Raw genomic sequence first — 15,457 nt, forward strand, 5'->3', positions numbered from 1 at the left:
CTTTATGGGGTTATTGTGAGGAATAAATAAGTTAATGCGTATAAAGTGCCAGAACAGTGCCTGGCTCTTAGTAGGTGATCAATAAACGTCAAATCCGGGGAGTCACTCTTGATGTCTCTCCCTCCCTCGTCCACTACGTCTGATTCATCACCAACTCTGGTCCATTTCGCTTCCTAAATATTCCAAGTCTGTCACCTTTTCTCCAACCCACGCCGGCCTCCCTGGTCCGGGCCACCACCACCCTCTTCCTCAGACGCTGCCACCACCTTCTCATGAGTCCCCCACTTCCAACCTTGTACATCCGCAGTTGTTCTTCCAGCAGCAAGCACGGTGACCTCTTTTAAAACACAACCTTGAACACATCTCCTCTGCCAAAAGCTCTTCAGTGCCTTCTGGTTGAGTCAAAATCTCAACTCCTCCAGGCCCATCCTCAGCTGTTTCCCTAGCCTCTTCCCTTACACTCTGCTTTGCCCGTGGCCTTTCAGTCCCCTAAATATGGCTCTGCACATTCTGCCACCTGTGCCTCAGTACATCTCACTCATCTTTTGGGTTTCAGCTAAAAAACCCCTTCTCAGGGAACTGTTCCCTAACTTGCCCCACCCATCCCAAATGAGGTAGTGTCCCCTATAAATGTGGGAGTTCCTTGTACTTTCTCTTTGCAGATCTTGGCACAGTTGGTAATTGTGCATTTATTTGTGAGGTTGTTGGACGAATAAATGTATCTCCACACACACACACACACATGCGCGTGCACACACACACACACACACACACACAGAATGGAAGGCCATGGGGACAGGGACTTTGTCTGACTTTCTAACTGCTGCATCCTTAGCCTGGCACATAGTAGGTGCTCAATAAATATTTAATGAATCCGTAAGTGGAACAAGCATAGAAGAGCAGTCTGAGGGATGGGGTGCAGCAGTAACCAGGCAACCCCACCGTGTGTTCTTCCATTCATCCATCTATCCACACATCCCTTCATGGATTCACTTACACATTCAGTAGTGCAAACTCTGAGCACAGCACTGAAGTGTGAGCTGGAGGACAGAGAGCAATCATGAAGCATCCACAGCCAGTGGGCAGAGTGCTGAGGCCAGGACAAAGAAAAGCGTGATTCTGAGACACAGGCTCAGATAAGTGTGAGCTCTCCAGGGTCGGGGGAGGAGGCTGAGAGACCGCATGGAGGAGAGGGCAGTGGGGCTGGGAGCCGAACATTGAGTCAGAGCTGGATGTGGGACAGCAAGGGAGAGGGGCATTGTTGGCAGAGGTGACAGCAGGAGCAAAGGCCCAGAGGCATGAATGTCATGAACAGCAGGTGGTTCCATCTGCCCAGGGAGAAAAGAGGCAGAGGCAAGATGTAGAGTAGGCAGGTCCCAATCAGGCAGAGCATTGAGTGGGCCACGTGGGTAGTGGGTAAAGGTACAGGCTTAGGAGCTGGCAGATTGGAGTTCAAATCCAGACTCCACAACATAGCAGTGGTGTGACCTTGGGCCCATCACATAAACTCTTTGTGTCTCAGTTTCCTTATCTGAAAAATGGAAGCAAATAACAATATCCACCTCAAAAGGCTGTGTGTGGAGTCATTGAGCATGAAAAACCTTCGTTACTCTAAACAGTAATGAATGAATGCTAGGCCTGAGTCTGGGCTTTATCTTAAAGGGGAAAGGCAGCAAGGAAGGTTTGGAACAGGAGAACCATCCAGACTGAGTTGGGCTTCATGAAGACGTGTGCGGCAGCGTGTTCGGCATATAGCCTGGGGCAGGGGGCAAGACTGGGGGCCCCGGGTCAGCCTTTGCAGATGAGGTGACCGTGTATATGGGGTGCATAAGACCCCAGCTCTGATCATCCCCTCTCCCCTGACCTTCCACCTTTGCCTCCCTGGGTGATGTTCAGCTACCAAGCCCAGAAACTTTGGGATATCCTGCTCCCACTCCACCACCCGCCTCCCCTACACACAAATACACTCAGAGATGCAAACACCCTCCATCCAAACACTACACGTGCATCACTCACAGGCCCCAGAAATAGCCCTTGGGCTCAGCACACGAAGAGCAGACCCCCATTTAGTCTCTCGCTCCACACTTACTGAGCACCTAGTGTGTGCAGGGAGCTGTCCTTGGTGCTAGGATGTGGTACATGTGCATGCTGCCCCTGCACACATCAGTGATGCACATGCATGCGTGTATTCAGCCTCACACATGCTCATGTGAATTGCAGGCACGCTGAGGCAGTAACTGTTTGCCTCCTTCATTTGTGGCTCCATCGTGCCTTGTACCTTGGGGTAGGAGGCATTGAGAGGTGAGCAGAGACAAAGTGGATCTTCCCAGCACCCCTCCATGCCTCAGTAGCTCCTGCATTACACCAGGAGCTATTCTGGCCCAAAAGGAGAGCACTGAGCTGGTAGAAATAATTTTCCCCCAGGGAGAAGATGGCAGCCAAGCACAGAGAGCTCTGGGCTCAGGATCCAGCAGGCACAGTGCCCTTGGGACTCAGTGGGGGCAGACAGGAGCCAGACTGTCAGGCACTGCTCCCACTGGCAGCCCTGGAAGCCAGGCAGGCGTGGAGAGAGGCCACATACAAGCCAGGTGTGTTGGGAGGAGTGAGTGAGTGAAGGAATGAACAGATGCATGAGCTGCCTCTTCCTGAACTACCCTTTCCCCCAGCCTGAGTCTGGTGCTGGAGCAGGAGGCAACTCCCACACCCTGTGCAACTCTTCACTCTTCTTGACTCAGGCTGCACTATAGGCCTGATTAGCACAGTTGTTAAATAAATACGTGAGTGAATAAATAAATGGCTGAGAGGATGAAGTTCTCTAAACTCTCCTTACCTGGCCAGGATACTTTGTGCATAATAGGGTCCAGTAGTATTTGTCCAGGGACCAGAAATAGTAATAACAACACTAGTCATTCTGACGACATTCACTAACATTTATTGCCAAACACCACAGATTCCTTCACATGCCTCATCTCGCTTACTCCTTACGTTGGCCCTGGGAGGTAAGTACTATTATCCCCATTCTTCAAATGAGAAAACTGAGACTCAGAGAAATGAAGCAAATTACCAAGGTCACACATAGAGTAAAATAATGGAACTGGAACTCAAACTGTGGTCTGACTTTGGATCTCGTGGTCTTAGGTCCCCTGAATGTTAAGAGATTATCAGGAATTTGGGGGAGGAGGCAGGGGTGCCAAAGCCCCAGGCAGCACCACAAAATCTGTTCTACTTTGTTCTGTCTGGGGGTTGCTCTGTGCAGCCCCTCTTCTTGGTCTTGGCAGAGTGAGAGGACACAAATCCCATGACAAGTAGGATAAGAATACCTTCCCCTGTCCCCAGGGGGAAAGACAGATGACAAGGGAGAGCCTGGAGCCACCAAGCTGGCAGTCATACAGCCTTGGCAGTGACGATGCCAGGGCATTGAGAAATCAAGAAAGGACATGCTGGCCATCCAACCAGACTCCGGAAGTACAGGCAGCAGCAGTGATGCCCACAGCTGGCAACTCCCCAGTGACAGGGAAAGTCATATTACCCGACCAGCCTCTGAAGTCTGTCTGGAGCAAGCCTCTCCTGACTCCCTCCCAGGCCCCAGTTCTGTGCTTAGCTCTGCCAGGTATGTGTGTGGGAATGGGGAAAGGGATGGAAGAGGAGTAGGAGTGGTCTTTGTCTTTCGGAAGTTTGCCATTGCAGCTGACAGCAAGCCCCAAAGGGAGACACAGCCAGACAGGCCTGAGGGAGTTCAGGGAGAAGAGAAAGAGAGTCTGGAGGAAGTGGAGGCTGGAAGTGGATTCAAGACCCCGGGTGGCTTAATTCAGTAGTTCAAAAACATCTTCAAGGACACAGATTGTTCTGTATTTTCTTAGTAGGCCTCTTTGGCCTCTTGGTGTGGTTCCCTGCATCATCCAAAAGTGGCTGCTATTGCACCAGCCATCACCTATTTCCACATGCAGAAAACAAAAAGGTCCTCCTTAAGGCATCTCTTTTTTAAGAATAATAAAAATTTCCCAGAAGCCCACAGAAGATATACTTTTATATTTCACTGACCAGAATTGTGTCACATAATACTTTCTAAATCAATTGCTGGTGGGGAGAGGGGTCTGGGTCCTATTGGTTTAGACTAGTCACTATTAACAGAGGAGGGACTGAGCACATGGCCGAGCTGAGGGCAAATATTGAAATGAAATTGAAACAAGAAAGAAGGATGAGGGATGAATTGGCTGTTTGCAGCCAGCCATGTCTTTTGTATTTCCCATAGCTCTTTTTTTCTCATTTCATTTTTGTTCTTTTTTCTTTTGATAACTTTGGTACCAATCATTACTCTTTTTATACACCATAAAACCCAGCCAGACTACACTATTCACTGTATCCCATTCATGTCCTAGGTTTCCTCTGCTCATGCTCGTTCTTCTGGTAATTTCCTACTTCATCTCCCTGTGTCCAAATCCTCTTCACCTTTCAAGGATCAGCTCCAATGCCCCCCTCGTCCAGGCAGCCCTCCATGGTTACCCAAGGAGATAGGAGCTCTTCCTCTGAGCCTTCACATCTGTGCATGAGTTTTCTATACTTTCCATTTTCCTGGTTTTATTTTTTGTTGTGGGATTTTTTGTTTGGGTTTAAAAAAATATTGGTCTCTCCTGCTCATCTTTGAGCACGTGCATTTAATTTGCAGAGCACTTACATGTGATGTGGCACATAGTAGGTCTTCACTAGATTTTAGTTCCCTGATAAATGAGCAACTGCCGGGGATTTCTCTCATTGGAATCTGGTAACTTGGCCACAAACCTGTTAAGGCTCCTTTGTGAAACTTGCCAAGGACCCAGCACAGAATCTGGTACCCTGTAGTTCAATAAGTGTTCATTGAAAGGATAAATGAGAAAATGGTACACGTGAGGTATACTGTAAATGCTGAATGGCTGTTGCCACCCTCTAGATGGTGAGCTCTTTGGGAGAATTATGCCTCTAGGTTTCCATCATCCCAAGAGTACCTAATGGTCTGTCTGTCTCACTAGGGAATGTTCTCTAAGAGTTTGTGGAATGAATGAATTAAGGAATGGACGTCTCTACCGTAGGCTATGACTGCCTTGAGGGCAGGGATCACATCTGGCTTATTTCCAGGGCTGAGAAGAGTCAAGTACACGTAGTGTGGCTGTAATGTGTATGGAAATGCTTCATCACTATTGGTAAATAGACGCTGTCCCAAACCCCCTGAAGACCACCTGACCCTGTCATTCTAGCCCCTACCACAGGGATCTCCTGGACCTGCCCTCTCCTTGGCCCCTGGGACCCTGCAGTCAGGGTGGTTGATGTCTATGCTGCCTCAAGTTGTTAATATTTCTCGCATCGTGCCTGCCTCCTCTGTGTGTCCCCCAGAGTGACAGAGCCTCGACAGGACCCAGAGCACAGCAGGTACTCGGTGACTGCCAGAGACTGGAGCTGTGGGACTCTCCCCGAGGCTGTTGGGGAGCTGGGAGACAGGGAGCACACCCAGGGTTGGGGCTGCTCTCCTCTTCCCATACCCGCTAGAGGAACCCAGCCCAAGGCAGGAGCAGCGAGGATCTGCCAAGTCACGGGAGCCTGGGCAAGGACAGAGACTCACCTGTCTGGCTGGGCCCTGTGGCAGGAGAGATGGGAAGAGTACAGGAGGGGATGCAGGGAGAAGGGGGCTCTTCTGGCCCTCCCCACACAGCTGAAGCTGCCCTGGTTGCATTATGTGTATGCTGATTTGTGTCCTGAGCCTCTGTCTTGAGCCATCTCTACTGGGATGAGGTTGGGGGGCGGGGGCAGGCAAATGAACCTTCACAAATCCCAAGAGGGGCCGTCACCGACCCACACATGTCCCCACCTTCCCTCCTCCCGGTTCTCTTGAACCTGTTCCAGTCAAGCCTGTGCACCTACCACTCCACCAGATCGCTGCCAGCAAGGTCACTAATGACCTCCGCCCCACTAACTCCAATGGTTAAGTCAAAGTCCACATCTGACCTGTCAGTAGGATCACATGATTTATCATCCAAACTGGGGGACATTGTTAACAGTTATGCCGTGGAGCTGTCCCAGGCACAGTTGGACAGACGCTCACCCTGCAATGGCAGCATTCGGCACAGTTCACCACTCCCTCCCTATAGCACTTTCTTCTGTTGGCTCCCAGAATGTCTCCCTTTCCCTCCCCTTCTCTCTGTCAGTCTCTTGCTGTTTCCTCCTCATCTCCTGGATCACTATAGCTGTGGTCCCCCAGCATTTGGTCCCCAGATCTCTTCTCCATCAACAGTCACTCCCTGGTGCTCTCACCCAGTCTCAACTTTACATGCCACTCAAATTCCCAAATTGCTACCTGCAGCAGGACCTCACCCCTGAACTCCTGGCCATAGGCACAGAAGCCTGCTCTGCATCTCTGCTTTATGCCTAACAGAGATTTGGGGTGTAACCTGTCCAAAAACTGATTGTAACACATCAAAGTCAGTTCCTGACCACCCCCAAATCTGCTCTTCCTGCCGTCTTCAACTCTGAATGAAAGGAAACACCATCATTGCCTCTGCCCAGGCTGAGGGCATGGCCACACTCAGTTGCTGTCTTCCCATGAACCCCGTTTCTGACCCATCAACATATTCTGTGGCCCAGCATCTCCACTGCTCCCCCTTGATCAAAGCCCCTGACTAGTCCTCTGCCGGATTATTGAAATATTCCCATAGGCCCCTCCCAACCCCAGGATCTGCCTATCTTAACGCAATAGCCAGCCAGCGTGATTTTTTTTTTTTTTTCTTGAGACAAGGCCTCACTGTCACCCAGGCTGGTGTGATCATGTCTCATTGCAGCCTTGACTTCCCCAGGCTCAGGTGATCCTTCCATCTCAGACTCTTGAGTAGCTGGGACTACAGGCACATGCCAGCACACCCAGCTAATTTTTCTTTTTTTTTTTTTTTTTTTTTTTAGAGACAGGGTTTTGCCATGTTGTCCAGGCTGGTCTCAAACTTCTGGGCTCAAATGATCCAGCTGCCTCAGCTCCCAAAGTGCTAAGATTACAGGTATGAGCCACCGTGCCTGGACTTTTTTTTTTTTTCTTTTCTCTTTTAGAGACAGGGTCTCACTCTGTCGCCCAGGCTGAAGTGTTAGTGGTGTGATCACAGCTCATGGCAGCCTTGAACTCCTGGGCTCAAGCAATACTTCTGCCTCAGTCTCCCAAGTAGCTGAGACTACAGGCACATGCCACCTTTCCTGGCTAATATTTTTAATAGTTTTTTGTAGAGACAGGATCTTGATATGTTGCCCAGGCTGCTCTTGAACCCCTGGCCTCAAGGAATCTTCCTGTCTCAGCCTCCCAAAGTGCTAAGATTACAGGCATGAACCACTGCACCCAGCCCGGAATGATCTTTTAAAACATAAGTCAGATCATGTCACTCCTCTGCCCAAACCCTCTTAGGGGTCTCATCTCACTCACAGTAAAAACCCAAGAGAGCCTGTAGGCTCTGACTACACCTCCACCCTCTCTGACCTCATCGGCTGCTGCTTCCCCTGCACTCACTCCACTTCAGCAACAGGGGACCCCCTCATGTTCCTCCTTCCCACTAGACACGTGCTGCTGACCTCAGGGTCTTTGCACTTGCTGTTTCCTCAGCCTGAAAGCCTCTTCTCCCAGTTTTGTGCACAACCCCTCTGTCCCTCACTTCAGATCTCTGTTTAAATCTCATCTTAATGACAAGGCCTTCCCTGGCTACCCTGCATAAATGATCATTTGTAATAATGATGATAGATGGATAAACAGCAAATCCCACCATCCCCAGAACTTCCTGCCCCTTACTCTGCTTTGCTTTCTCCACTGCACTTGCCATTGTCTGACACGTTATTTGTTTATTGTCCGTGTCCCCACCTGGCAAGGACTGTACCTGTTTCTTTTTGCTGTGCCTAGAACAACACAGAGTGGAAACTCATAAATATTTGTGAAATGAAGGAATGTACATCAAATCCTCATGCACACTCAGTCACATAAGTGACTGCAGACACATGTTCGCATGCACATAGAAGCCATAGGCATATATGTAGACCCTTGGGCAGACGGACAGATTATAGGAGGTGAGGCTGAAGTGTGGACAGGGCAGAGCCAAAATTAATTGAGCCAGGCCTGGGCTCAGTTTTTCATTTCATTTGGGATTAAACAGCTCTGTGCAGTAGGCTGAGACCTGAGGACCAGGGAAGGCCACCAACATGCCCCAGGTCTCATGGGAGGGGTTCCCAGGAGGGCTGAATGCGGCTGCAGGACTCCACAGCTGCCTCCCTGGACCGATTTTGAATGCCAGGACGGGGTCCTGTAGTCACCATCCATTCAGGAAAAGCAGCTGGAGCAAGAAAAGGAGGAAGGGAGGAAGGGAGGGAGGAGGCCGACATGTCTGTGGCAGCCCTAGCAGGGCTGTGCAGAGCAGTGAAGAGTTGGCAGGCTGCCAGGGCACCTAGCCAAGATGCCTGAGGGAGGACCTGTAGGCTGAGGTATGAAGGGCCAGGAGCAGGAGGGAGAGGTGAGGATGGGAGGGCCAGGGCTCCACCCTCAAACAATAGTGCAGACTGTGCCCTCACGAGTTGGGGCAGGCTTGCCCTGCCAGTGGTGACTCCAACACTGGGTTGCAGTCACCTAGAGGTGCATTTTTTCCCATTCCCTGGAGATGCCTTATGCCTGGGGAGTCCAAGTGCCAGGTTCGAGGCACCGCTTTGTTGACAAAGTAGGCTTGATAGAGTCCTCCTGGGCTCTACTTTCCCCCTCTCTAAAGTGGGGATCTTGGCCAGGCACGGTGGCTCACACCTGTAATCCCAGCACTTTCAGAGGCCCAGGTGGGTGGATCACCTGAGGTCAGGAGTTCAAGAACAGCCTGTGAAACCCCATCTGTACTAAAAATTAAAAAATTAGCCAGGTGTGGTGGCATGCACCCTGTAATCCCAGCTACTTGGGAGGCTGAGACAGGAGAATTGCTTGAGCCGGGGAGGCAGAGGTTGCAGTGAGCCGAAATCACGCCACTGCACTCCAGCCTGGGTGACAGAAAGAAATTCCGTCTCAAAAATAAATAAATAAAATTTTAAAAATATATAAAGTGGGGATCTGACTCCAGGCCTTTGCCTTGGACAGCCCTTCTACCAAGAGTGCCTTCTCCTCCCCAACACCCCAAACTCCACATGTCCAGATGCGTCCTGCACTTTAGCTGCAAATGCCATCTCAGCTCATTCCACCCTCTGGACCTTTGCACAGGCTGTTCCCTCTGTGTGGAACGATTTTGTGCACAGCTCCTTCTTATCCTTCCAGACTTGGCCCAATGCCACCTCCTCTGAGAGGCCCTCCCTCCTGATATCGTATCTTTAACAACGCACTCACTCCATTCCTTCCATCATTCTCTCTCCACTTCCTCCTTCTTTACTTTTCTTCTCAATGTTTACCACTCCTTGAAATTATACTGTAGATTAATTCCTCTGTTATCTGTGTCCCCCACCAGAAGGTCGGTTCCACAAAGGCTAGGACTTTTTTTTTTTTTTTGAGATGGAGTTTCACTTTGTCGCCCAAGCTGGAGGGCAGTGGCGCAGTCTTGGCTCACTACAACCTCCACCTCCCAGGTTCAAGCGAATTTCCTGTCTGAGCCTCCCGAGTAGCTGGGATTACAGATGCCCACCACCATGCCTGGCTAATTTTTGTATTTTTAGTAGAGATGGGGTTTCACCATGCTGACCTGGCTGGTCTCGAACTCCTGACCTAAAGTGATCCACCCGCCTCAGCCTCCCAACATGCTGGGATTACAGGCTCAAGCCACCACTCTCGGCCAGTACTTCATTTTTTTATTGCTATGTCCCCAGTGCCCAGTACAGGGACTGGCATTAGAGAAGTGCTGGTAAATATATGTGGAAAGAGTGAAGGAATAACCAGAAGAAAAGCATCTCTTTGTTGATAGATCGCTGAATAACTGATTGCATCTTGCTGTCTTAAACAGAAAGCGATTGTTAACGTATGTTCGATAAATGAATGAGTGAAAAGATAAAACGCTGTTCTGTCTCCCTGCTTGTAGCAGACCCTCATGTTTGGTGACTGAATGAATCTCAGAGCCTCCCATCCTTGTAAAAGGTGTTAGAAACAAAGAAATAAAGGAAAGGAGGGAAGGAGAGCAACAGCTGGGTGCCTGCAAACACTGGCACATCTCCCCTTGACATGCCGCTCCATCGACCTCCACAGCCCTCTCCAGAAGTGGCAGCAGCCTCCCTCCAAATTCTCTCTCCCTTCAGCCTCTCCCCTCCTCTGCATCCCTACAGGGCTGTGATGGGCCCTGGAGCTGCTTGTTGGAGTTGGGGGAAGAGTTCCCATGGTGCACGCAGGGAAACTTTACGCTCCAGGAAATGAAGACTTTGGAGCGGCACCTCCTCCTCACCCACAACTTCAGCCTCCTTACGACCAGCCCAGGTCGTAATGCGGGGAATCAAAGCCAGATCCCTGGAGGCGGCAGCACAGAGCAGGGCTTGCAGAGCAGAGCTGTCAGGGTTGGGGAGCCTGGTGCCCAGGTCCATAGAAGTCATTCTACACCTAGGCAGGGTATGTTCACAGCAGGATCATGGGTCCTCCTGACCCCATGAGTTCAGGCTGGGCCTATAGGGAAAGAGGGAACAGCATGTTCCAGACCCCTCCCTCCATTCCTACCTATGGAGTGTGGACGTTTTCCCATTGTCACAGCCCAGAACTACAGTTTAACCCCCTCACTATCACCCTCACTTTCCAGCGATGACTCCCCACCCTGAAACTCCTTCCATAAAGATTTTCTGGCGCAGATGCTAGAAAAAAGCACTGGGGAATTAGGCATCTGCAAAATAGGCATAAGACAACTTTCAGAGTTGTAATTCCCATGAGTCGAAGGGATGGCATTGCCCACTGTGATGCTGGGTTAAAGAAGGTGGTCTGCATTTCTTCCTCACTAGAGTCAGGCCACTTCCTTTGTTCTCAGGAAGATCTGGCTAGGGCCAGGTCAGCCCCCGACCCTGACCCTGCTACACACCATCTGCCCAAACACACACCCCTGTTCACAATCTAACTCCCCATACTGGCCAGACCACTCAGCCATCATGCACGCTCTCCTGCCTGAAATGCCCACCTTTTCTTCCCATCTGCTCAGATGCCACCTCCTCCAAGAAGTAGCCCTGATTGTCTCCCGCCTACCTTCCCTTTCCAAACACCCGAGCTCAGTCCTTTCCCTGAGCCCCACAGGTCTCAGGTTGTCCACACACAGACACTTTTATAGCCCTGATCACATGCCACCTGGCATTTAGGTTGTTTTAAGAAGGGTTTCACCTTCCACCCCACTAAACTGTGAGCTTATTTACCTTGCCCCTGGCAACCAGCCTAACCTGGCACAAAGTTGAAGCTTGGTGGAACTGAGCTGTTGCACTGAGCTGAACTGGACTCAGGGGAAGAACAAGTGAGGATTGAGCCCCTCACCTCCATGCACTCCTCTCTGTCCCTGAAATTCCTCCATTAAGCAGCATCGCTGTCCCCTGTAAACACCCACATTAAGCCATTATTCATCATTATGGCTTGAGTAGGCGTTAGTCCCTCAGATCCTTTCCTGCTGAAAGCAGGATCTGATGGAGAGAGGGGAGGAGAGATGGATGGATCTGGGGACGGCAGGCTGGCCCAGGAGTGGGGAGGAAAGGTGTCTCTTGGACTGTGGGAAAGAAATGTTTTCTGGGGGAATGTGGAGGCACCAGAGGCAACCTCAGAGGGGTTGTGACCCTGCCTGGAGTCACTGGGGGTGTCTCCAAGCCAGGCCCTCTGGGACTCAGGTGCTCTATCCCTAGAAGCTGGTGTGGGGGTAGGAGCATATCAGAGGGCCTTCCTTTGGTGCTTGTTTCAGATGGAATGGCCTGTCTGTGTCGCGATGGATAGGAAGGCAGGCGTATTGGGTAGTGGGCTGGGTGCTGGACTTCTGTGCACCGCGGAGGCCTGGGTCTTGGGGGCTCTTGAAGATGTCATCTAGAAGCACCTGGGTTGGGGGATTTCTGGGGGCTGAGTAGGGCTGGAGACATCGTCAGCCAGGTCAAGGGCGCCACCTACTAGGGTCTCTGCTTGTGTGGGCATGAAGGCTGAGCTGGGGAGGGGCTGTGAGAAAGGCGCAGGAGGTTGGGAGAGCAGGGGCGTCTGATGCCAGGTGAAAGGAGAGGCTGCGGTGTGCGGGAGAGGGCGCCTACTAGACTATGGGCTCCAAGAAGAGGGGACCACTGTGAGTCGCTATGGTGCCTGTCCCACCCTGCACAGTACCAGCATACAGAAGGTGTTTAGTTGGTACCTACAAGAGGAAAGATAGACTCAACTTGCCCACGCCCCTACACAGAAGCCCCATCTGATGTTTTCTTGTTTCTCTTGCAGGCTCCTGATGGAAGGGGAAGGCCCCTAATCCTGGCAGGATCTGCCGGCCTCAACCCGCATCCTCTCTGCGCAGGAACCATGGCGCTTCCCCGACTCTGGAGCTGTCCAGGCGCTGCCTGGTGATCCGCACGCGACGCGTCGAGGGGGGCGCGGGCGGGGACCCCGGGGGCTGTCCATGCCCCGGATGCGGCCGCGCCCCCTCCCCCTCCAGCCGGGCACCCCCGAGGCTGGGCGGCGTTCAGGGCCGCGGGCCTGTCCGGGTGCCCCGTCGGGGGCGACATCCCGGCGGCCGCGCTGAGGCCACCATGTGACACGGCGCCGCATCGTTGTGCGACGGAGCAGCGGCGCCCTGGTGCCTCCCGTCCATGCTCCTGGGCCCCGGCCCCGCGCAGGCCAAGCATGAGGCCGAGGCCCGAAGGTAGGGGGCTCCGGGCGGGAGCCGCGCTGTCCCCCGCGCTACTGCTGTTGCTGCTGCTGCTGCCGCCGCCGCCGACGCTGCTGGGGCGCCTGTGGGCAGCGGGCACGCCCGCGCCGTCGGCGCCCGGAGCTCGGCAGGACGGCGCGCTGGGAGCCGGCCGCGTCAAACGCGGCTGGGTGTGGAACCAGTTCTTCGTGGTGGAGGAGTACACGGGCACGGAGCCCCTGTACGTGGGCAAGGTAAAGTGGGGCCCCACTCCAACTCCAGATCCCAGGACCCTGAGGACACCCACTGGTAGATACAAGAAACCCTAGTTCACCTTTCCTTTTAAATCCACGTTTCATGTGCCTCCTTCTGCTCCCTGGCCAAAGACTGATAAGGGAGTCCAGAGCCCCACTCCCGCTCTGCCTCACGGCCTCCTCTCCTCCCCCTCATCTTAGAGAGAGCCCAGCAGGCAATCCCAGCCCATCCTGTAGCTAGATGCATGCGGGATTTAGGAACGAGTTTGCAAATCCGGTCCTCTCTACTCTACATACTCTAGCCACTCTGCTTAAAATTCTTCAGCGGCTCCCTATGCACTTGGGGTCTAGCCTAAATTCTATCCATCTATCCATTGATTACAAAGATCTGGCTCCTCCTCCAGCCTCATCTCCTGCCACACTCTCTGAGTTTCAGCCTCACTGCCCTTCTGTTGCTGTTCTGAAAGTCAGTCAATGCCCCATGCACACTCCTGCCACTGCCCCTTTGCCTAAGTTGTTTCTCCCGCTGAACTGCTCTTTCCTGCTCCTTCACGGATGACCTTACACTCACACTACAGCTCCAAGGCCACTTTCTCAGAGAAACCCTTCCTGCCCACACCAGACTAGGACAGATCTGCTGTCACATCCCCCTTGAGGTCCCAGCATCTTTCCTTCATAACACTTTAATTATGCATGTGTTTGTTTGATTGTGCAATTAATGTGTGTCTTTCCTATTAGACCATGTTTGTTTTGCTGGCCATGAAATCCCCAGTGCCTAGCACAGACATTGCTTGCAAACGGTTTATTAAGTGAATAAATGAATGAATGAATGAAACTACTTTCTCAAACTCTCTGAGTAAATGCTGGTAAATCTGGCTGAAGATCTGTGCCACAGAAGTATAAGAAGCTGAGAAGGACTTTTATTCATCCATTCGATTCCTGAGCCCCTTGTGGGGCCCGGGTGTGATGCTGGGGAGAAAAGGCGAGTGAGATTCAGTCTCTGCCAGTTTAGGGATCCCCAGAGTGGCAGAGGCACCCTGGTGCATAAAAAGCTTCACGAGTCAGCACTGGGCACTGAGTAGGCAATCATTAAATAGTATATTTTGTCATGTCTCTTCACGGAAGAGAAAACACCTGAACTGGGTTTTGACGTAGGTGTAGGAGTTCATCAGGCTGGTGGGAAAGAGGACGTAACCTATGCAAAGATTTGGAGGCCTGAAAATAGCTGGTTTGCTCAGAGCCTTGTCAGTAGTTGAGGTGTTGAAGTGGAGGGTGATTGTAGGGCATGAAAGTAGAGTGGTGGCCCGGGACAGTATCTGGCTTTTGTTAAGGCCAATTAGCTTTCCAGGAAGTCTTGGTCAGCAATGTGGGTGGGCAGAGACGACTCCAGAACTTCCTGTGTGCTTAAATGAGTCTGGGAACTGGGAGGCAGTTCTGAGGCTCAGAGATCAGGATCCCCCAAAGCTATTTTCCCCTCCATACATGTGGCTGAATGAATGAATGAATGAATGATTCCCACGAATTAAGCTGAGCAAGGATTTGACAGACAGAGCTCAGATAGGTTCGAGGCCTTGCTCAAGATCATCCAGCAACCTAGCGGCAAAGCTTAGGACTCCTGACTCCCAGTCAGGTGTGGGAGATGGTGGCGCTGGTAGAATGGGGTGAGGGCTGGGGATGGAGTGACCAAGGCTGCTATGTGATAGGTAGTAGCCAAAGGTGAAATCGCTAAGAATGAAGGCTTTGGAGGCAGACAAACCTGAGTTTGAGGCCTGGTTCTGCCAACCCCTTCACTGTGTGACCTTGAACAAGTTCCTTTGCCGCCCCAACACTCAGTCTCTTCATCTGTAAAAATAGGGGCTCAGAGAGCCGGCTTCCTAAGGTTGCTGAAGATTAAAGAAGAAAACAGAGCACATAAAGTGTTCAGCCTGCGGCTTGTTTGTTGTTGCTGTTTTTTATTATTCCCATATAAAGTACTTAACCCTTAAACTGCAAGGTGGAAATCATCATTCCCTTCGGTAGGTAAAGAAACCGAAGTAACAGAGGGCAAAGTCATAGTCATGGGTGAGTGGCATGGCCAGGACTTGAATCTGTGTGAGTCAAAGTGTTGTTGGCGGTGGTGGTTTCATTTTTGTTTTTGTTTTTGAGACAGAAACTTGCTCTGTTGCCCAGGCTGGAGTGCAGTGACACGATCTCAGTTCACAGCAACCTCCACGGCCGGGTTCAAGCGATTCTCCTGCCTCAGCTTCCCAAGTAGCTGGGATTACACCATGCCCAGCTAACGCTTGTATTTTTAGTAGAGATGAGGCTTCACCATGTTGGCCAGTCTGGCCTTGAACTCCTGACCTCAAGTGATCCACCTGCCTCGGCCTCACAAAGTGCTGGGAGTACAGGCGTGAGCCACCGCGCCCGGCCCCCTGAGCTGAAGCTTTT

The 15,457-nt window shown here is 51.7% G+C and overlaps 1 protein-coding gene across 1 annotated transcript in view; it reads left to right on the top strand.

The window, feature by feature from the left end:
• CDH22 (cadherin 22) overlaps positions 1-15,457 on the top strand; it is a 133,822-nt gene that overhangs the window by 44,489 nt on the left and 73,876 nt on the right. Inside the window, exon 2 of the mRNA XM_025399914.1 lies at positions 12,371-13,027. Coding sequence (XP_025255699.1) covers positions 12,770-13,027 — 258 coding nt within the window. The 5' untranslated portion in view covers positions 12,371-12,769. The remainder of the gene's footprint in view (positions 1-12,370; positions 13,028-15,457) is intronic.

Source organism: Theropithecus gelada, chromosome 10, assembly GCF_003255815.1.
Source record: "Theropithecus gelada isolate Dixy chromosome 10, Tgel_1.0, whole genome shotgun sequence".
NCBI lineage: Eukaryota > Metazoa > Chordata > Mammalia > Primates > Cercopithecidae > Theropithecus > Theropithecus gelada.